The sequence below is a fragment of the Anomaloglossus baeobatrachus genome, chromosome 7 (genome assembly GCF_048569485.1).
Source record: "Anomaloglossus baeobatrachus isolate aAnoBae1 chromosome 7, aAnoBae1.hap1, whole genome shotgun sequence".
NCBI lineage: Eukaryota > Metazoa > Chordata > Amphibia > Anura > Aromobatidae > Anomaloglossus > Anomaloglossus baeobatrachus.
Window position 1 is genome coordinate 308673812 of NC_134359.1, and position 22743 is coordinate 308696554.

Consider the following 22743-nt stretch of genomic DNA (forward strand, 5'->3'; position numbering starts at 1 on the left):
GTATTATCACACAGTATATATTATAATGTACAGTCCCCGTGTATTATCACACAGTATATATATATATAATGTCCAGTCCCCGTGTATTATCACACAGTATATATATAATGTCCAGTCACCGTGTATTATCACACACAGTATATCTATATAATGTACAGTCCCCGTGTATTATCACACAGTATATATATAATGTACAGTCCCCGTGTATTATCACACAGTATATATATATAATGTCCAGTCCCCGTGTATTATCACACAGTATATATATAATGTCCAGTCACCGTGTATTATCACACAGTATATATATAATGTCCAGTCCCCGTGTATTATCACACAGTATATATATAATGTACAGTCCTCGTGTATTATCACAGTATATATATAATGTCCAGTCCCCGTGTATTATCACACAGTATATATATATATATATATATATAATGTACAGTCCCCGTGTATTATCACACAGTATATATATAATGTCCAGTTCCCCGTGTATTATCACACAGTATATATATAATGTCCAGTCCCCGTGTATTATCACACAGTATATATATATATATATATATATATATATATATATATATATATATAATGTACAGTCCCCGTGTATTATCACACAGTAATATATATAATGTACAGTCCCCGTGTATTATCACACAGTATATATATAATGTACAGTCCTCGTGTATTATCACAGTATATATATATAATGTCCAGTCCCCGTGTATTATCACACAGTATATATATATATATAATGTCCAGTCCCCGTGTATTATCACACAGTATATATATAATGTCCAGTCCCCGTGTATTATCACACAGTATATATATAATGTCCAGTCCCCGTGTATTATCACACAGTATATATATAATGTCCAGTCCCCGTGTATTATCACAGTATATATATAATGTACAGTCCCCGTGTATTATCACACAGTATATATATAATGTCCAGTCCCCGTGTATTATCACACAGTATATATATAATGTCCAGTCCCCGTGTATTATCACACAGTATATATATATATATATAATGTCCAGTCACCGTGTATTATCACACAGTATATATATAATGTACAGTCCCCGTGTATTATCACACAGTATATATATATATATGTACAGTCCTCGTGTATTATCACACAGTATATATATATATATATAATGTACAGTCCCCGTGTATTATCACACAGTATATATATATAATGTACAGTCCCCGTGTATTATCACACAGTATATAATGTACAGTCCCCGTGTATTATCACACAGTATATATATATATATATAATGTACAGTCCCCGTGTATTATCACACAGTATATAATGTACAGTCCCCGTGTATTATCACACAGTATATATATTATGTAATAGGTCTCCTGTGGCGCGATGTATAATGGGATCGGACTCCCAACCCCGCGGGGCAGCGGCACTAATGGATATGTTCAGCGCAATCTTTCCTCCGTTCGCCATAAGAAGGATCGAACAGACTACAAATCCGAGGAGGAGTTAAAGAAGCTGGAGAGTCTCCTGGTAAAGAAGCCGAACCAAGAAATTCTGGACCACGAGAGGAAGAGGAAGGTGGAGCTCAAGTGTCTGGAGCTGGAGGAGATGATGGAGGAGCAAGGGTACGACAGGGAGGGCGCCTGGGGAGAGAGGGCGCCTGGGGAGAGAGGGCGCCTGGGGAGAGAGGGCGCCTGGGGAGAGAGGGCGCCTGGGGAGAGAGGGCGCCTGGGGAGAGAGGGCGCCTGGGGAGAGAGGGCGCCTGGGGAGAGAGGGCGCCTGGGGAGAGAGGGCGCCTGGGGAGAGAGGGCGCCTGGGGAGAGAGGGCGCCTGGGGAGAGAGGGCGCCTGGGGAGAGAGGGCGCCTGGGGAGAGAGGGCGCCTGGGGAGAGAGGGCGCCTGGGGAGAGAGGGCGCCTGGGGAGAGAGGGCGCCTGGGGAGAGAGGGCGCCTGGGGAGAGAGGGCGCCTGGGGAGAGAGGGCGCCTGGGGAGAGAGGGCGCCTGGGGAGAGAGGGCGCCTGGGGAGAGAGGGCGCCTGGGGAGAGAGGGCGCCTGGGGAGAGAGGGCGCCTGGGGAGAGAGGGCGCCTGGGGAGAGAGGGCGCCTGGGGAGAGAGGGCGCCTGGGGAGAGAGGGCGCCTGGGGAGAGAGGGCGCCTGGGGAGAGAGGGCGCCTGGGGAGAGAGGGCGCCTGGGGAGAGAGGGCGCCTGGGGAGAGAGGGCGCCTGGGGAGAGAGGGCGCCTGGGGAGAGAGGGCGCCTGGGGAGAGAGGGCGCCTGGGGAGAGAGGGCGCCTGGGGAGAGAGGGCGCCTGGGGAGAGAGGGCGCCTGGGGAGAGAGGGCGCCTGGGGAGAGAGGGCGCCTGGGGAGAGAGGGCGCCTGGGGAGAGAGGGCGCCTGGGGAGAGAGGGCGCCTGGGGAGAGAGGGCGCCTGGGGAGAGAGGGCGCCTGGGGAGAGAGGGCGGGCGCCTGGACTGGGATGAAGGGGTAATTGAGGTGGGGGGGGGCGTCTGGTCCAATAGGTAGTGGTCAGGAGGGAGCCTAGGCCAAGAATGATGGGGAGGTTTGTGGGATGAGATCAGGGACGGTGGGAGGTTTTTATAGAAGGGGACGGGTGGAGTGGTCGAAAAGGCGCCTGTGCTGAGGGAAAGGTTTGAAGTTGTGGGATTGGGTGTTTTTGTGTTGTTTTTTTTTTTTTGCCTGGGCTTGGACGGCCACTGTGTCAAAAGAAGGGGGGGTGTTGCCTTGGCAGGGAGGGAAGGCTGGTAGGGGTGGGGATGTCCCTGGGCCTTGTGGAGGGGTTGGTAGAGTACCTGATCCGGAGTAATGGCAGGGTTTTCCTCTCCTCCCCCAGGTACAGTGAGGTGGAGATCCAGGAGAAGGTGGCCACTTTCAGGCTTATGCTCCAGGAGAAGGATCTGAGCTTACAGAAGGAGGACGAGAAGCTGAAGACTAAGTATGTGGCTTGTGTCCGGCATCTCGCCGCCGCCTTCCCCTGTCTTACGCCACCGCCTTCCCCTGTCTTACGCCGCCGCCTTCCCCTGTCTTACGCCGCCGCCTTCCCCTGTCTTACGCCGCCGCCTTCCCCTGTCTTACGCCGCCGCCTTCCCCTGTCTTACGCCGCCGCCTTCCCCTGTCTTACGCCGCCACTTCTCTTGCAGTGTTTCGGAGACTCATCAGCTTGCTGAAGCAAACGAGAAGAAGAATGAGCGTCTCCGAGCAGCGTTCGGTATCAGTGACAGCTATGTGGACGGCAGCAGCTTCGATCCCAACCGCAGAGCGGCAGTCAAACAGCAGGAGCAGCAGAAATCCTACAGGTGTGTCGGGGAGGGGGGGGGGGGTCCAGGAGTCCTCAGTCCGGTTCTGGGTGACACGGTGGCCCCAGAGTCCGCAGTTGGGGCGAGGAAGCCCTGTTGGCCGCGGTTCTGGGTGGGTGCGCCTTAAGTCTGCATACACTGCCCCAGAGCAACGTGCATGTGCTCTGCTCCCGTGGCCCGTTCTCCATCCTGACTGTCTCCTGTTCCCTCAGTTTCGTCGCAGACACAGAAGGTTCCCGCTCTCCATCTCCCAGCAAACACAAGAAGAAGAAAAAGAAGAAAGATCGTGGACGGTAATGTCCTCCTGGGGGTCACTGTTGGGGGGGACTGTGGGGTGGGCTTTTAGCTGGCTTGTCACAGGCCCTCTGCCATCCCCATACACTCCCTGACAGAAGTTCTGTGGCTTATCCATGTCATGTAAATAAAAGCTTATAACCTGACTTTAAATTCATCCATTGGTTTTATAAATTACTCTTTTGAAAGCTGAAACCCTCCCAAATTTGGTTTAGGTTATGAAAATAAGGTTGCTGCAAAGCTGAAATATTGATCATTTAATGAACACAGAAAGGTCAGATTTTGGCAAGACAAAAGTTGTCGCCTTGTCATATAATGCACCCAATCCTAGTTTACATCTTCACCTGTGCTCACTAAATGATCGGTTAATTAGTGGGTGTGTATACAAAGAAACCCAGCACCTCAGACCTTCAGTTGAACTGCAACTTGACCTCTGACAACATGCCAAAAATCCACCCTGCGACCAAAGCCTTGATTATCAAGAGGCTGAAGACCAGATCCACTGCAGAGGTGGCTGCACCTTTAATGTGTCTCAGCGTCAAGTACAAAGAATTAAAAATTGTTTTGAGGAGACTGGAGATATTTTTGACAAGCCCAGGTCCGGCAGACTCCGCAAGACAACTGCTCAGGAGGAACGTTTGTTGGTTAGAAAATCCAAAGCCAGCCCCTCTTCCACTGCAGCAGAGCTCCAACAGGCCTGGTCACCTCAAGTCCCTGTGTCAACTAGAACAGTTTGTAGGATTCTGTCTCAAAATGGCCTCCATGGTTTAATCAGTGTCCAGAAGCCAGCACTAAACAAAAGGCAAGTAGCAAATGCCACACGTTTTTTTAAGTCCCACAGCCTGCTAAACAAATGGAAGCTGGAAAAGTGGCAGAAGGTGGATTTCTCTGACTCTTCAGTTGAATTACACAACAGCCGCCGCATTTACTTCAGGAGATCTACTGGAGCCCGAATGGATCCACAAAACAGGTAAGTTTGGTGGTGGAAAGATCATGGTCTGGGGATACATTCAGTATGTGGGTGAGCGAAACATTTGCAAGGTGGAAGGCAATATCAATAGTCTAAAATATCAAGAAGCATTAGCTACCTCTTACATTCCCAAATCATAAAAGGGGTCACATTCTGCAGCGGGATCGTCTCCATCTCATCCATCCATCTCTGCGCACCTTGGTCTTCTTTGTCAGGAGGACCTTTGCTGTAAAGACTGGCCAGCCCAGTCACCAGACATGACCATCATTGAGCATGTTTGGGGTAGGATGAAAGAGGAAGCTTGGAAGACAAAACCAAAGACTCTAGATGACCTCTGGGAGGCATGTAAGATGCATTCTCTGCTATTCCTGATCACCTCATCAATAAATTGTATGAATCATTGTATAACCGCATGGATGCCGGCATCAAGCTCATGGAAGTCACACAAAATATTACATATGGCTCTAATAGCACCACAACTTCATTCACCAATGTTATGCCACATATCTATGTATTAGAAGGTAATTATTTGTGGGAATTTCACATTACTTTCTGTGGGCGACAACTTTTGTCTTAACAAAATCTGACCTTTCTGTGTTCATTAAATGACCAATATTTCAGTTTTGCAGCAACTTTATTTTCATAACCTAAACCAAATTTGGGAGGGTTTCAGCTTTCAAACGAGTAATTTATAAAACCAATGGATGAATTTAAAGTCAGGTTATCAGCTTTTATTTACATAACATGGAGAAGCGACAGAACTTCTGTCAGGGAGTGTACATTCCTGTCTCTTTATTATGTTCCTTTTTGGTGTCTCCTTTGCCCCTGGAGTAATGGTTATCCTGGCAGTCCTGACCGCTCCGGCTTTGCGACCTGTCTGCAGTGTCGTAGCTGCTCGTCATAGAGCCGCTCGCTGTCCTGCTGGGCTGTGGTGATGGCCAGAGGGGTAGATGGATACTATTTGCCTGTGATGATGCTGGCAGCCCATCCAGTTCCCATGTCGATATCTTCGTAGGCTCCAGGGGATCCCGGTATGTTTAATATCTTACCTCTGTGTCCCAGGTCTCACAGCCGCTCCCCCGGCCACAAGGAGAAGAAGTCAAAGTCCCACAAGCATCGGTAAATCCATAGAAACGTCTATTGGGATGGGGCTGCTGTAGCCCTGTGCTGTCCAATATTTCCAAAGGCTATCCTGTTTATAGGGCTGCCCTCCAGTGTGCGGGCGTCTGTAGGGCTGCCCTCCAGTGTGCGGGCGTCTGTAGGGCTGCCCTCCAGTGTGCGGGCGTCTGTAGGGCTGCCCTCCAGTGTGCGGGCGTCTGTAGGGCTGCCCTCCAGTGTGCGGGCGTCTGTAGGGCTGCCCTCCAGTGTGCGGGCGTCTGTAGGGCTGCCCTCCAGTGTGCGGGCGTCTGTAGGGCTGCCCTCCAGTGTGCGGGCGTCTGTAGGGCTGCCCTCCAGTGTGCGGGCGTCTGTAGGGCTGCCCTCCAGTGTGCGGGCGTCTGTAGGGCTGCCCTCCAGTGTGCGGGCGTCTGTAGGGCTGCCCTCCAGTGTGCGGGCGTCTGTAGGGCTGCCCTCCAGTGTGCGGGCGTCTGTAGGGCTGCCCTCCAGTGTGTAGGTGTGCTGCTGTTATGTAGCGGTATCCTCTGTATATAGGGCTGTCTCTGCGCTGCCGTGGCGTGGGGCTGTCTCTGCGCTGCCGTGGCGTGGGGCTTTGCTTTGTGTAATCTATTGTTTTGTTGCTGCCTAGGTCTTCATCTAATTCTAAGAGGAAGGACAGGTGAGCCCAGGTCTGGGGTGGACAGTGTTCTGGGGGGTCTCCCTATGTTGAGTCCTCTTGATAATGTGTTGTGGGAAGGTGGTGGGTCTGCACCCTGGCATGGTGGGAGGGGGGGGGGGGGGGGGTGTCTGCACCTTGTCGTGGGGGAGGGGGGGGTGTCTGCACCTTGTCGTGGGGGAGGGGGGGTGTCTGCACCTTGTCGTGGGGGAGGGGGGGTGTCTGCACCTTGTCGTGGGGGAGGGGGGGGTGTCTGCACCTTGTCGTGGGGGAGGGGGGGGTGTCTGCACCTTGTCGTGGGGGAGGGGGGTGTCTGCACCTTGTCGTGGGGGGGGGTCTGCACCTTGTCGTGGGGGGGGGGTCTGCACCTTGTCGTGGGGGGGGGGGGTCTGCACCTTGTCGTGGGGAGGGGGGGGGTGCACCTTGTCGTGGGGGGGGGGGTGCACCTTGTCGTGGGGAGGGGGGGGGGTGCACCTTGTCGTGGGGAGGGGGGGGTGCACCTTGTCATGTGGAAGGAGGGGGGGGGGGGGTTCTGAGCTGTGCGCTGTGGTTTCTTATTCTGCATGTATTTTTCTAGGTCTTCGAGCCCAAAAAGCAAGAGAAAAAATAAAGACAAAAAGACAAAAAGGTGACAGTAATGTGGAATCTGATTATGTACGGCCTGTGCCTCCCAGAGGTTGGGTGTGGGGGGCTCCGGGAGGCTGATGTACGGCCTGTGCCTCTGGAGGGAGCAGTGTGGGGGGCTCCGGGAGGCTGATGTACGGCCTGTGCCTCCCAGAGGTTGGGTGTGGGGGGCTCCGGGAGGCTGATGTACGGCCTGTGCCTCTGGAGGGAGCAGTGTGGGGGGCTCCGGGAGGCGTATGTACGGCCTGTGTCTCTGGAGGGAGCAGTGTGGGGGGCTCCGGGAGGCGGATGTATGGCCTGTGCCTCTGGAGGGAGCAGTGTGGGGGGCTCCGGGAGGCTGATGTACGGCCTGTGCCTCCCAGAGGTTGGGTGTGGGGGGCTCCGGGAGGCTGATGTACGGCCTGTGCCTCTGGAGGGAGCAGTGTGGGGGGGCTCCGGGAGGCGTATGTACGGCCTGTGCCTCTGGAGGGAGCAGTGTGGGGGGCTCCGGGAGGCTGATGTACGGCCTGTGTCTCTGGAGGGAGCAGTGTGGGGGCTCCGGGAGGCGAATGTACGGCCTGTGTCTCTGGAGGGAGCAGTGTGGGGGCTCCGGGAGGCTGATGTACGGCCTGTGTCTCTGGAGGGAGCAGTGTGGGGGGCTCCGGGAGGCTGATGTACGGCCTGTGTCTCTGGGGGGCTCCAGGAGGCTGATGTATGGCCTGTGCCTCTGGAGGGAGCAGTGTTGGGGCTCCGCGGGGCTTCTTGGGATACTTTGGCATTTACCTTTTCATGGGCGCAGGGTAGCGTGGGGCGCTTGCAGTTGGGGCCTGGCGGGGGTGTGATTTACGTAGTGTAGAGGGGCAGCGTTGCCTCAGTGTCTTGTATAGTTATACAGTCTTCCTCCCTCCAGGTCCCCCAGTGTGTCACCACCGCGTGGACCGCCATCTTCCTCCTCATCAGATGAGACCTCCCCCGGCAGGTACTGTACTCATGAGATTGTGGTTTCTGGTCGTTAGTTTGTCTGTTCTGACACCTCACTTTGGTGCCGCCAGGTCCAGAGACAATGTCCAAAGAAGCAAAGGTGAAAAACGCAGTCACATGAAAAACTCGGAAAGGCAGAGATCAGTCAGCTCCTCACGAGAGCGGAGGAATGATCGAGGTCCAAGCCCACAGCCAGCGATGAGCCATGCTAGGAATGTAAGTACACAGTCTAAAACAAGATCTGTCAGCACTAAACCGTTCTGAGCGGCCATAACCCACACTCATCTTATTTTCGCCTGTAATGGTGTCCACTTTTGCTTTCTTTCAGAGAGGTTCGAGGAATGAGAGAAGCAGCAGAGGTCGTTCATCTTCGTTCTCTCCCAGAAGATCCAAAGATGCCCGACCTGTTCCAGAGGCCACTAAAAGGGATAATAAACCAAGCGAGAGGCGTAGTGCGGCAGCCCCTGACACCTCTCCGGGATCCAGCCCAATCCCACGAAAGAGGAGCAGACCTGACAGTCCAAAGGACCGCCACCCTAAAGAGAAAGGTGACCGAGAGAAGCCACACAGGATGGCTTCACCTGAGCATCGAAGATCGCCAGCTACTCACAAACAGCCACCTAAATCCTTAAGGAGGGAGCGAAGTATATCCCTAGAGAAGAGGTCTCCAGAACGCAAAACCAGAGAGGATTCAAGAGACAGGAAATGGGATGGAAAGAAAAAAACTCAACCAGCTCCTGAAAAATCTTCAAAAGCTAAAAATTCATCATCCTCTTCTTCCACCTCTTCATCATCGTCTTCATCGTCGTCCTCGGAAAGTGAAATGTCTGATGGAAAGTTGGTTAATAAGAGTGTGCAGAAGTCTTCAGAACATGTCAAAGATAATACTTATTCCAGAACAGAAAAAGATACTGGAAGTAAGACTGCCAAGTCTGCCGTCTCCAGAAAACCTTCACCCGGACAACGACCAGATCAAGGTCGAAAGTCACAAAGAAGTGTATCACGTAGTCCTAGGAGAGAACACCGGTTACCATCTCCCAAACCTATTCAGTCACCTTCGGAGAGCCCACCAAGGAAGGGACGGTCAGTGACCCCTAAGGGGAAAGCCAGATCCTCATCCATTTCTCCTTCAAAAAGTCCCCAAAATAAAACTTCAAGAAAAGCTCATTCACCTACTTCTCCACATAGAGAAACCTCAAAATCTTCTCGCAGAGCGAGGTCTTCGTCACGTACACCTCCTCGACACTACCGTGAAAAAGAAAGGTCTCCCTATGGTGATAAAAAGCGCTTGACAACTCCACAATATAATAAGGCTGGATCAGACTATGTCAAAAAGAGAGACATGTCGTCTTCAGCCAGGAATGAGACACGTTCACACTCTCGGTCTGCAGCTAAGCACAAAAGTTCAGTGTCTCCTGAAAGGAATGAGCGGTCACGTTCTCGGTCTAAAAGGAGGAGGCAATCTCGCACACGCTCTCCAGAATCCCGAGATGTAAGGTCACGTTCCCCTTCTGTAAATCAGAGGAACCCCCTTGTATATAAACCTGAACGGAAGCGAATTAGGGCTTCTTCATGTGATAAAGAAAGGTCTCATTCGACGTCGCGATATAAAAGGACCCCTTCTGACACGCGGATGGCTTCAAGGTCTCGTAGTCCTAGTCCAAATTCTCACACAAAGAAAAGATCTCGTTCACGAACACCTAGAAAAAGAGCAAAATCCCGATCATTGTCTCCCAAGCAACGGGCATCTGCCCAAAAGATTACTTCTCCCAAAACAAGACCCAGACGCCAGTCATCAAAGGGGCGATCATCTTCACGTTCATTGTCTCCAGTACAGAAAAATAGGTCTTCAAGAAATCGATCAAAAGGGTCTATGTCCAGATCAATATCCCCTGTAAAGGTGAGGGTGACAAGGAAATCGAGGTCTCCTTCACCACAAAGCAGGAAACCTGAAAAGCAGATGGATTCCAATAGAAGATACAGTTCTTCCCCAAAATCGAGAGGAGGCTCTTCCAGATATTCTGAACAAAGAATCACTCAAGGAAAGGTTTCACAAAATAAGTCTCCTCGTGGTAGAACTGCATCAAGATCACCAGCTTCTCCAAGATCCCACAGAAGCCATTCACATAAGGAAACTTCTCCTATTATTGGGAAAGAGAGTGAAAGAAGATCTAGAGATTTTTACAAGAAAGTTGTCACTTCTGAATTCAGATCGAAATCTAAAGAATCGTCCCACGAGAAGTCTTCCAAGTCTACATCGCACAGCCAGTCTTCAGAAAGCATGAGGCATCATAAGCACGCTAAAACAATTCCACAAGATCTTGACTCGAGATCAAGTCTTGATCATTCAGATAAATCGAAGACTTATAAAGGGGATTCTAAATCGTCTTCAAAATATGAATCGAGACCAAAATTGCCATCAGAGAATGAGTATACATCCAAGCGAGCTTCACAGAAAATGAGATCTGGCTCAGGTGGAAGCTCCTCAAACAGTACAGAGCCATCTGAAGATGAGCTTAAAGAAAAGCAAACAAGATGCCGCACGAGTCGTGAACCTAAAACAAAACATGGTTCACCCAGTAGAACTAGAACTCTATCGTCTTCTGAACGAAAGTTAAAATCGCAACAGCACCCAAGATCACATTCGTCATCTGAACGAGAAGATGGATCCCAACTGTCTAAAATCGGGTCTAATATTTTTGATGCTAAAGTGTCATCTAAAAATAAGCAACGATTAGAAGAATCTTCAGATAATGCTTCTAAACAAATTAAATCAAGGCTCAAACAATTCTCTGAAAAACACATGTTACGTTCCCCACAGTCTAAAGCTAGTTCAGAGTCTTCTCCTGAAAGACAGCCTAATAGACGTACACCTTCTCGAACTAGTTCTGAGTCGTCTCTGGAAAGGCAGCCAAGAAGTAAAGTGCAATCTACTAGAACAAGGTCAGAATCTTCTCCAGAAAATCGGTATAGAGTTAGACCTTCACCAAGAAAAAGCCCTAGGTCCTCTCCAGACAGTCGGATCCAAAGTAAAATGTCACCTCGAGTGACTCAAAGGTTATCTTCTGAGCAGCAGACTGAAAGCAAACCACAGTTAAGCGAAAGCTCAGAATCTTCACCTGAACGGCAACCTAGAGGTAAACACTCAAAATCCAGAGCCAGCTCACACTCTTCATCCGAAGAACAATCCAAATTGAAACCAATCCCACATAGAGAAACTTCAGAATCCTCACCTGAAAGATTATCTGGGTCCAGGCCTCCAAGTAAGACCGGCTCCAGGTTGTCTTCAGTCCAACGTTCAGATCGAAGGTCAAGTTCTCAAACCTCATCAAAGTCTAACTTAGCATCATCCCATGGCAAAAATCATAGCACTAGATCACCAGAACATGAAGAAAAATCAAGGTTCTCGCAACACGGACATTCTAGATCAGAACAAGAGTCAGATGTCAGACAGTCTGAGAGAAGACGTGATTATAGATCATCTGAAAGGGAATACTCAAATCAATCCCTCAAAAATAAATCCTCACAGGAGCATGAAACTAGATCTGCTCATACTAACAAGTATTCTTCAAGATCACCTGAACGTACATCTGTAACGCCACCGCGTCAACTAAAATCTGGGTCATCCGATAGTGATTCAAGTCCTGAAATTTCTCAACCTAAACCTAGAACCTCTGAAAGTGAGGCAAAGTCTTCACATTGTTCATCTTCAGACCATGAAGGGAAATTGAAGACTCAGTCTTATAAAACTAGTTTGTATTCCCAGGAGGATGTGAAGTCTACCATCAAGGAGCATACCCATAGTTTAGGTTCTCCGCCAGGAAAGGCACAGGACAGTGAAATCTTCCAAATCACGAGTGCATCACAAGAACAGCATGATGTGTCTACCAAAGAATATGTAACCGAGGCAGAGAGTGTCTCTCTATATACAGAAATTAATGGAACAGACTCCCAAGTAACTGGGCTAAAGCCAGTAAAGGATAAGCCAGAAGACCAAGTTCCCTGCTCCAAGCCCTCTCCTCTGAGGACTTCAGAGACTAGTGTAAAGGAAGATATTGCACCTGAATGTGTGGTCTCTGGTGAAGGAGATTCACCAAGAGATACCAAATCTACAGAACAAGAAATACAAAAGAGACCCAAGAGAAAAAAATCTAGTTCCTCAACATCCTCCTCATCCTCCTCTTCATCATCCTCCTCCTCTTCATCTTCGTCTTCATCATCCTCTTCCTCCTCTTCCTCTTCATCATCCTCTGAAGATGACGAGGAATCAAATCCTTCACCTGTGCAAAATTTGACATCCCCACCTTCAAAGAAACTAAAGACAAATCTTGACGAGGATGCAGCAGTCTCTCCTCCTTCATGTACACCTTTAGATTCCTTACAAAGTGACAGAGCATCAGCTGTAAAATGTGACCTTCCTGCTGACAGCTCTGAAGATATGTTACCCAGAAGTGGGTCAAAATCTCCTCATGTGGCTCACTTAGACAAACCGGATAGCAAATGTACTTCTCCAATGTCCATGGATGAGACCTCTTCTCCTATCCTGACTAAAATTGGTTCTCCTGAGAGACAGGATGGTTACTCCACAAATAGAGAAGGCTCTTCTCTAAAAACAATCGGGAGCCCCGTTAAATCTCCAATTGCTCCTGATATTTCAGTCTTCCAAGTCATTGAAGAATGCAAACCAGCAGAAAATCATCCAGATTCTCCTAATAAACCGAATAGCTCCTGCCTGCCCCTGCTTACGGCATGTGATAAGACATCTTTAACGTATACTCAATCTAATGTGCTTTTTGAAAGTGGTGAAGTGAAGAGGCCAGAGCTTCCTGACTTTAGAAGACAGTCTTTCTCACCTACTACACATAAAAGTCCTAAGTCCCTGACTTCATCAAAACACAGCAGCTCAGGTTCCTCCTCAGAGGACAGCAGTTCCGACTCTTCAAGTGAAAGTAGTTCTTCAGAGGACCCCGCATCTCCTCAAAAAGTTAATGTGCCAGATCTCCCACCAATACGGCGCATTGCATCGCCTGAAAGAGAGAAATCTGCTGACTCTCCAAGGCACAAATCTTCAAGGTATGGTTCTGTTCGAGAGAAAGAGAAACTTGCCCAGTCACGCTCTTCTTCAAGGTCATCAGTGAATCACAGGGACATATCTCGCCCCTCTGGAAGAGAGCCACAAAGAAAAAGATCTCCATCACGGTCACCTGTTCAGAAAGGCAGGTCAACCACACCCCCAAGACACAGAGGAAGAACACCACCTCGCGCATTTAGGTCTCGTTCAAGGTCCAGGACAGACAGATATTCTCGTAGAAATCGCTCACGATCCTCTTCAAGACGTTCACCATCTTGGCAAAATCGTAGCAGATGGGGACGTGGCAGATCTCCAACTTCCCCGAGAAGAGGCCGCTCAGGTTCTCGCTCACGCACTGACCATTCATGGCGTTCTCGTCATGGTCATTCTAGATCCTCACCTTGGAAAGGGAGATCAAGATCGCCATCAAGATATGATTCTTATCGGTACTCCCATCGGGGAAATTCGAGATCTTCTCCAAAAAGGAGATCACGATCACCATACAGACGTGATAGGCCTCATGGTTATTATCGTCGGGACAGATCCACCTCTTCATCTAGGCGGAAGAGAGTTAGGTCGCCGTGGAGAAAGTCTCGGTCCTTTGATAGAAGAGCACGGACCAAATCTTCTGATAGACATAAGAGTTCACAAAGTAGCAGGGCAATTAGACGGAGCCGTTCATCATCCTCAAATGGAGAACAGTCTCGAGCTCCTAGGCAGCTGAGACCATCCACATCACCAACAGTTGGTAAATCTGTACCACAGCAAAGGAGCTCTCCCAAAAGAACTGCTAATATACAGTCCGCCAGCCCCTATTTGATTATCCAAGGGAGTCCACAAAAGTCCCCAACTCTGTCACAAGTTGAGAAGCCTGACGACTCCCAACAGAAACCCTCCATAGAGCTGGACGAGTCTGCTGATAAAAGAGAAGCCTCTACCACCGGAAGCCCCTCTCCAAACACAGAGACAGGTGAATTGGAACCGGCTGGGTCCACGGCTGAGCTGCTAACATCTCCAGCTGTTCTGGAGAACCTTCCTTTCCCTGGGACAGGAGAAAATAATCCCAAACTGGACTCCAAAATGCAAAGGGCAGTGGCCGAATGTGCTAAAGAAAATGTCTATAGTGAAAACGCTTCTACAGCACGAGTAACTGAGTCTTCACAACAAGATAGACAAAATGTCTCCTCAAATAAACAGGGTAGACTGCTGAGGAGTTCGTCATCACAGTCCTGCTCCGATTCAAGCCCCCAAGAGCCCTCTCCAGCTGCCGAAGCCCCGACTAAAATAGAGAGGTTGGTATTTGTATAATGTACCGCCTGAAGCGCGTGGTTATCTGCTCCCCTTCACTCAGTCCACTGGGGCTAAGCCGCGGGGCACGACCTGTGGATAAGATGGAGCTGTTTTTATAAGAAAGCGGCCATATTATGGTGCAGGCCTCCTTAATAATGCATTGACCCAACTACAGTCACAGCCATAAATCTGGGCACTGATGCACATTTTGCGTCTTCAGTGTTTTTCACGGTTTTAGTTGGCCATTTCTATGGTTACTGAGGAGCAGTTATAAACATTGTCATTTTTTTACCTTATATTGACAAATTCATATACTTTCTGTACTGTCTGAATATTCCCAGCGCTGCCCCCGATTCCTCCAGACTCTGCCCTAAGCCCCCGGCGGCCAGGTATCTGCTTTGGGGCAGATCCTGACTGACTACCCATTCTTGTCTCATCAGGACCTGGAGGGGTCATAAGTTCTGGGTTTTTCTTTGTCATTTTTTTGGATATCGACTACAGGTTCTCAATCTGACTGCGATCTGGGGAGTTTCCCGGCCAAGGACCTAAAATGTCAATGCTTTGTTCCCCGAGATACCTAGTTATTCTGCCTTGTCATATCTCCATCATGGAGGAAAAAGCATCACCACATTATCCTGGATGAAGGGAGGAGTTGTTCTTGGCAGAGGTGGTTTAGATCCCATTCTTTAATATACCCAACAAGGCCATGAAAAGTGAGTAAGCCCTCCTCCATGGATGAGAAACTCCGACACATTGTGAGTGATCCCCCTCCATGGATGACAAGCCCCCACACATTGTGAGTGATCCCCCTCCATGGATGACAAGCCCCCACACATTGTGAGTGATCCCCCTCCATGGATGACAAGCCCCCACACATTGTGAGTGACCCCCTCCATGGATGAGAAGCCTCATAGAATGGTAGATTTGAAAGGGATCTCAAGGGCCATCGGGTCCAACCCCCTTCGAGTGCAGGTTTTCCTAAATCATCCCAGCTATGTTTATCCAGTTTCCACTTGAAGATTTCCGTTCATGGAGAACTCTCAACCTCCCGTGGTAGCCTGTTCCACTCCCTGACTACCCTCACTGTCAGTGTTTCTTAATGTCTAATCTGAATCTCCTTTAAGTTTCATCTCATTGCTTCTTGTACTTCCTTGTGAGTGATCCCCCTCCATGGAGAAGAGCTGTGACTTTTGTGTCGTCTTTGTGACGAGCTGTGACTTTTGCGTCTCGTCTTTGTGACGAGCTGTGACATTTGCGTCTCGTGTTTCTAGGCGAGCTGTGACTTTTGCGTCTCGTCTTTGTGACGAGCTGTGACATTTGCGTCTCGTGTTTCTTGGCGAGCTGTGACTTTTGCGTTTCGTCTGTGACGAGCTGTGACTTTTGCGTCTCGTCTTTGTGACGAGCTGTGACATTTGCGTCTCGTGTTTCTAGGCGAGCTGTGACTTTTGCGTCTCGTCTTTGTGACGAGCTGTGACTTTTGTGTCGTCTTTGTGACGAGCTGTGACATTTGCGTCTCGTGTTTCTTGGCGAGCTGTGACTTTTGCGTTTCGTCTGTGACGAGCTGTGACTTTTGCGTCTCGTCTTTGTGACGAGCTGTGACTTTTGCGTCTCGTGTTTCTAGGCGAGCTGTGACTTTTGCGTCTCGTCTTTGTGACGAGCTGTGACTTTTGCGTCTCGTCTTTGTGACGAGCTGTGACTTTTGTGTGTCTTTGTGACGAGCTGTGACTTTTGCGTCTCGTGTTTCTTGGCGAGCTGTGACTTTTGCGTTTCGTCTGTGACGAGCTGTGACATTTGCGTCTCGTCTTTGTGACGAGCTGTGACATTTGCGTCTCGTCTTTGTGACGAGCTGTGACTTTTGCGTCTCGTCTTTGTGACGAGCTGTGACATTTGCGTCTTGTCTTTGTGACGAGCTGTGACATTTGCGTCTCGTCTTTGTGACGAGCTGTGACATTTGCGTCTCGTCTTTGTGACGAGCTGTGACTTTTGCGTCTCGTGTTTCTAGGCGAGCTGTGACTTTTGCGTCTCGTCTTTGTGACGAGCTGTGACATTTGCGTCTCGTCTTTGTGACGAGCTGTGACATTTGCGTCTCGTCTTTGTGACGAGCTGTGACATTTGCGTCTCGTCTTTGTGACGAGCTGTGACATTTGCGTCTCGTCTTTGTGACGAGCTGTGACTTTTGCGTCTCGTGTTTCTAGGCGAGCTGTGACTTTTGCATCTCGTCTTTGTGACGAGCTGTGACTTTTGCGTCTCGTCTTTGTGACGAGCTGTGACTTTTGCATCTCGTCTTTGTGACGAGCTGTGACTCTTTTGCGTCTCGTCTTTGTGACGAGCTGTGACATTTGCGTCTCTTCTTTGTGACGAGCTGTGACTTTTGCATCTCGTCTTTGTGACGAGCTGTGACTTTTGCATCTCGTCTTTGTGACGAGCTGTGACTTTTGCGTTTCGTCTGTGACGAGCTGTGACATTTGCGTCTCGTCTTTGTGACGAGCTGTGACTTTTGTGTCTTTGTGACGAGCTGTGACTTTTGCGTCTCGTCTTTGTGGCGAGCTGTGACTTTTGCGTCTCGTCTTTGTGACGAGCTGTGACATTTGCGTCTCGTGTTTCTTGGCGAGCTGTGACTTTTGCGTTTCGTCTGTGACGAGCTGTGACTTTTGCGTCTCGTCTTTGTGACGAGCTGTGACATTTGCATCTCGTCTTGGTGGCGAGCTGTGACTTTTGCGTTTCGTCTGTGACGAGCTGTGACTTTTGCGTTTCGTCTGTGACGAGCTTTGACTTTTGCGTCTCGTCTTTGTGGCGAGCTGTGACTTTTGCGTCTCGTCTTTGTGACGAGCTGTGACATTTGCGTCTCGTCTTTGTGACGAGCTGTGACATTTGCGTCTCGTCTTTGTGACGAGCTGTGACATTTGCGTCTCGTCTTTGTGACGAGCTGTGACATTTGCGTCTCGTCTTTGTGACGAGCTGTGACATTTGCGTCTCGTCTTTGTGACGAGCTGTGACATTTGCGTCTCGTCTTTGTGACGAGCTGTGACTTTTGCGTCTCGTGTTTCTAGGCGAGCTGTGACTTTTGCGTCTCGTGTTTCTAGGCGAGCTGTGACATTTGCGTCTCGTCTTTGTGACGAGCTGTGACTTTTGCGTCTCGTGTTTCTAGGCGAGCTGTGACATTTGCGTCTTTGTGACGAGCTGTGACATTTGCGTCTCGTTTTGGTGGCGAGCTGTGACTTTTGCGTCTCGTGTTTCTAGGCGAGCTGTGACTTTTGCGTCTCGTGTTTCTAGGCGAGCTGTGACTTTTGCGTCTCGTCTTTGTGACGAGCTGTGACTTTTGCGTCTCGTGTTTCTAGGCGAGCTGTGACTTTTGCGTCTCGTGTTTCTAGGCGAGCTGTGACATTTGCGTCTCGTGTTTCTAGGCGAGCTGTGACTTTTGCGTCTCGTGTTTCTAGGCGAGCTGTGACATTTGCGTCTCGTCTGTGACGAGCTGTGACATTTGCGTCTCGTCTGTGACGAGCTGTGACTTTTGCGTCTCGTCTTGGTGGCGAGCTGTGACATTTGCGTCTCGTCTTTGTGACGAGCTGTGACTCTTTTGCGTCTCGTCTTTGTGACGAGCTGTGACTTTTGCGTCTCGTCTTTGTGACGAGCTGTGACATTTGCGTCTCGTCTTTGTGACGAGCTGTGACATTTGCGTCTCGTCTTTGTGACGAGCTGTGACTCTTTTGCGTTTCGTCTTTGACGAGCTGTGACATTTGCGTCTCGTGTTTCTAGGCGAGCTGTGACTTTTGCGTCTCGTCTTTGTGACGAGCTGTGACTCTTTTGCGTCTCGTGTTTCTAGGCGAGCTGTGACTTTTGCGTCTCGTCTTTGTGACGAGCTGTGACTTTTGCGTCTCGTCTCTGTGACGAGCTGTGACTTTTGCGTCTCGTCTTTGTGGCGAGCTGTGACTCTTTTGCGTCTCGTCTTTGTGACGAGCTGTGACTCTTTTGCGTTTCGTCTGTGACGAGCTGTGACTCTTTTGTGTGTCGTCTTTGTGGCGAGCTATGACTCTTTTGCGTCTCGTCTTGGTGACGAGCTGTGACATTTGCGTCGTGTTTCTAGGCGAGCTGTGACATTTGCGTCTCGTCTTTGTGACGAGCTGTGACATTTGCGTCTCGTCTTTGTGACGAGCTGTGACATTTGCGTCTCGTCTTTGTGACGAGCTGTGACTTTTGCGTCTCGTCTTGGTGACGAGCTGTGACTTTTGCGTCTCGTCTTGGTGACGAGCTGTGACTTTTGCGTCTCGTCTTTGTGACGAGCTGTGACTTTTGCGTCTCGTCTTTGTGACGAGCTGTGACTTTTGCGTCGAGTCTTTGTGACGAGCTGTGACTTTTGCGTCTCGTCTTTGTGACGAGCTGTGACTTTTGCGTCTCGTCTTTGTGACGAGCTGTGACTTTTGCGTCTCGTCTTTGTGACGAGCTGTGACATTTACGTCTCGTCTTTGTGGCGAGCTGTGACTCTTTTGCGTCGCGTCTTTGTGACGAGCTGTGACTTTTGCGTCGCGTCTTGGTGACGAGCTGTGACATTTGCGTCTCATCTTGGTGACGAGCTGTGACATTTGCGTCTCGTCTTTGTGACGAGCTGTGACATTTGCGTCTCGTCTCTGTGACGAGCTGTGACATTTGCGTCTCGTCTTTGTGACGAGCTGTGACTCTTTTGCGTTTCGTCTTTGACGAGCTGTGACTCTTTTGCGTCTCGTGTTTCTAGGCGAGCTGTGACTTTTGCGTCTCGTCTTTGTGACGAGCTGTGACTTTTGCGTCTCGTCTCTGTGACGAGCTGTGACTTTTGCGTCTCGTCTTTGTGGCGAGCTGTGACTCTTTTGCGTCTCGTCTTTGTGACGAGCTGTGACTCTTTTGCGTTTCGTCTGTGACCAGCTGTGACTCTTTTGTGTGTCGTCTTTGTGGCGAGCTATGACTCTTTTGCGTCTCGTCTTTGTGACGAGCTGTGACTCTTTTGCGTCTCGTCTTTGTGACGAGCTGTGACTTTTGCGTCTCGTCTTTGTGACGAGCTGTGACTTTTGCGTCTCGTCTTTGTGACGAGCTGTGACTTTTGCGTCTCGTCTTTGTGACGAGCTGTGACTTTTGCGTCTCGTCTTTGTGACGAGCTGTGACTCTTTTGCGTCTCGTCTTTGTGACGAGCTGTGACTCTTTTGCGTTTCGTCTGTGACGAGCTGTGACTCTTGCAGAAAAGCCAATGTATCAGTGGTATGAATGGATGGTAATTCTGCACAGGGAGCACAATTGCCCAGCTATGTGACACCAGAAGGGTCCCACCTCCCACAAGGCAGGAGAATTGGGGGACGAGGACCCCTTTATGGATCCAGTCTCCATTTTGGGTATGCTGATCCTCTATATATTTACTGGTGCTGTTTGTTAGGGACATCTGTGCTGACAAACTGCAGGCTCCATGGAGAGCGATGGTCCGGAGAGCCACTGCTTCTTCCATGGATCCCTGGTAAGGAACACACGGTGAGATGTCAGTGTATGGATCTGGTCAGTAAAGCTGCCCATTCACACTACGGATAATAGGCAGAGCCACTAGGACCAGCCGACCATATAACATCGAGGCCGCGTTCATGTGACCGATGTGCAGAGGAAGAAAGTATCTGACGTGTTAAATTGCAGCATGTGGATAGGAGTCCAGGGCACAGAAGGGTCTCGCGCTCCCTTCCCCCACCCCCCTGCAGATCATGACCTGTAGACAGAGCTGGATTAGAACACCTTTCTCATCAGACAGGCGATGGCGCTCTCCTCGGAGGCGCGCTATGATCTTTCTCCAATCATCAGACCTCCTTGGAATGTTTCCTAATCTTTGTTTTTATTCCCTGTAACCTCTCAGGATCTCTGGTTCCCCATCACTAGCCGAGGTGAAGGAGGACCCTGTGCTTCAGAAAGAACCACGGCGATCCCGAAGCTCGAGCACATCATCTTCCTCATCTTCATCCTCTTCATCAAGCTCCTCATCTGACTCCTCGTCTTCCTCATCTTCATCGTCGTCCTCTTCTCATAAGCCCAGCAGCAAGAAGGAGTCTGTCCCGGCCAGGAGGAGGTGAGAGCGGCAGGTGGAATCTCTGTGCGATGTTTGTACCGTAGTCACCGTCTCCGTAACTGCACAATTTCTGCATTGCCAGATCACGGAGTCCCCGTAAACCCATAGACTCCCTGAGAGATTCCCGCTCCCTCAGCTATTCTCCTGCTGAGCGACAACGCCCTCCGTCCCCTCCACCTCGCAGGAGGTACGTTACCGCAACTCCATCACTAGACCTCTCACCACCATGTTTAGGCTCAAGCCTACTCTTATGACCTGCTCTTTCTAGGGAGAGTGATATCAGAAGAAGCCACAGCTCCCCAAACCGGAAACTCAGAAGAGAGTCCCCCAACTCCCGGCACTCACATCGGAGGTCCTCCAGGTAACTGTGACCCCTCACACTGCTGCTCTGATGTGGTCTATAAAGGAACAGCGACTGTGTGAAAAGCTTCCTTTATTTCATCTTTTATACTTGGCAGTAAAATGCATTAGTCTGATAGTCGTCTGCACGAATGTCCTGCTGTCAGGTCTGTGAGCCTTGGAGACATCATGGGGGAGGGGAGCATGTTGGCGGATGTTGACTAATGTCCTCTCTTGTCAGGTCGCCCTGAACGTCAGACCTCTCGCCCTTCATCTTGAAATCAAGGAAATGTTTTTAGGATTTTATTTTTCGATCCTGCGGTGACTGCAAGTCAACTCCTTCTTTTTGGGGGGACGTTTGAGTAAATCTAAAGATTGTTGGCGGTGCTCCGGTGTGGGGGCAGAATGTGGCTGGAGTCTGTGACTGGGTAATGTGAATCCATTAAGGACTTTTACTAGGCGGCTCCTCTGAAGCTTTGTGCCCAGCTTGACTCCTTCCCTTCTGAAGCTTAGTGACACTGCCCCGTCGGAGCTTGGGGACGGCGCCCAGCGTGACTCCTCCCACTCTGGAGCTTGGGGACGGCGCCCAGCGTGACTCCTCCCACTCTGGAGCTTGGGGACGGCGCCCAGCGTGACTCCTCCCACTCTGGAGCTTGGGGACGGCGCCCAGCGTGACTCCTCCCACTCTGGAGCTTGGGGACGGCGCCCAGCGTGACTCCTCCCACTCTGGAGCTTGGGGACGGCGCCCAGCGTGACTCCTCCCACTCTGGAGCTTGGGGACGGCGCCCAGCGTGACTCCTCCCACTCTGGAGCTTGGGGACGGCGCCCAGCGTGACTCCTCCCACTCTGGAGCTTGGGGACGGCGCCCAGCGTGACTCCTTCCCACTTTTGTGCTGCATAGAAGTGAATTGAATCGGTGAAACTTCTGTCGTGTTCATTTTGTCTTTTCCTTTTTTTTGTAATCTGTACAGCAAGAATACTTTCTGTCAATAAAAGTTTAGGCAAAGCCGATCCCTGTACGAGGTGTGGGTGGCTGCAGTCTCTGGCAGAGCGGAGCTGGTACCCGGTTAGCGGTGTCCCTTTATGGTGCACCAAGCAGCAGAGTAGGCACGAGCACCACAATGAGCCAGAACGACGCGGGCATAGGAGTGGAGCCGGTCCCGGCACACGGGCAGTTGCAGTCTCTCTGGTCTCGTCTTCCCGGCTCCTCTGTAGGTTCTGGAGGAGCTGCCGCTGCACAATACATCCAGTTCAGGGCGATGCTGCGGGGGTATCCTGGCTCAGCCTCCACATTGCCATCTTGAAACTTCCAATACTCAGAGCCTTTAAAGAAGTATGTGTGACCTGTGAGAAGAAACAGAAGGGTTAATATGGTGAAAGTAGAATGCCCTCTGCTGGATGGCTATGGAGGAGCGGGTGAAGTGTTGGCATAGAAAGGGCCATAAGGACATGTTTACACCTCATCCCTTACAAGCAGGTTTGATCAGGGACCTCCTGAAAAAGCGCTAACAAAACAAGCAAAATGTGCAAACGGCTGTTCACACATTCAGGCTTTCAGCACAGCCGCCACGTGGTTAAAAGAAGTGAGTGTCTGTTCAACAGGCGGCTTTTTCTTTATAGACACTCCTCCTATAGTTTTAGATGCCCGGGTGTGAGGAGTTAAGAAAATTGTATGGAAACCGCCCAAGATATGCTAGAAAAATATGCTAAAAACTGTCAAACACGCTAAAAACTCTTGGGGTTTGCAAAATGCCAATACTTTACTGAAGCATCTTCGCCTGTCGTTTGAACAAACTCGAAGGAGAAAGGTCTGCGTTGGGGGGAGGGAAGAAAGAGAGGTCTGCGTGTGGCGAAGGGGGGGGGGGGGGGAGGGAAGATAGAGGTCTGCGCATGGTGGAGAGGGGGGGGGTAAGAAAGAGGTCTACGTGTGGCAAAGGGTGGGCGGAGGGGAGACAGAAAGGTCTGCGCGTGGCGGCGGAGAGGAGACAGAAAGGTCTGCGCGTGGCGGCGGAGGGGGAGAAAGAAAGGTCTGCGCGTGGCGGCGGAG

The 22743-nt window shown here is 50.3% G+C and overlaps 2 protein-coding genes across 3 annotated transcripts in view; one reads left to right on the forward strand and one right to left on the reverse strand.

The window, feature by feature from the left end:
• The first annotated feature begins 1372 nt into the window (after positions 1-1372).
• SRRM2 (serine/arginine repetitive matrix 2) lies at positions 1373-21715 on the forward strand. Of its 2 annotated transcripts, XM_075318670.1 has the most exons (14): positions 1373-1621; positions 2845-2946; positions 3152-3307; positions 3520-3600; positions 5634-5690; positions 6316-6345; positions 6920-6970; positions 7856-7924; positions 7998-8142; positions 8255-14289; positions 20148-20357; positions 20440-20544; positions 20626-20718; positions 20938-21715. In XM_075318670.1, exons 1-14 carry the CDS (start codon positions 1383-1385, stop codon positions 20945-20947), a joined length of 7383 nt encoding a protein of 2460 aa, XP_075174785.1. In that variant the 5' UTR covers positions 1373-1382; the 3' UTR covers positions 20948-21715. The 2 variants fall into 2 exon arrangements, with proteins under 2 accessions (XP_075174785.1, XP_075174786.1); XM_075318671.1 differs by lacking the exon at positions 6920-6970.
• MMP25 (matrix metallopeptidase 25) overlaps positions 20760-22743 on the reverse strand; it is a 50780-nt gene continuing 48796 nt past the window's right edge. Inside the window, exon 10 of the mRNA XM_075318672.1 lies at positions 20760-22040. Coding sequence (XP_075174787.1) covers positions 21778-22040 — 263 coding nt within the window. The 3' untranslated portion in view covers positions 20760-21777. The remainder of the gene's footprint in view (positions 22041-22743) is intronic.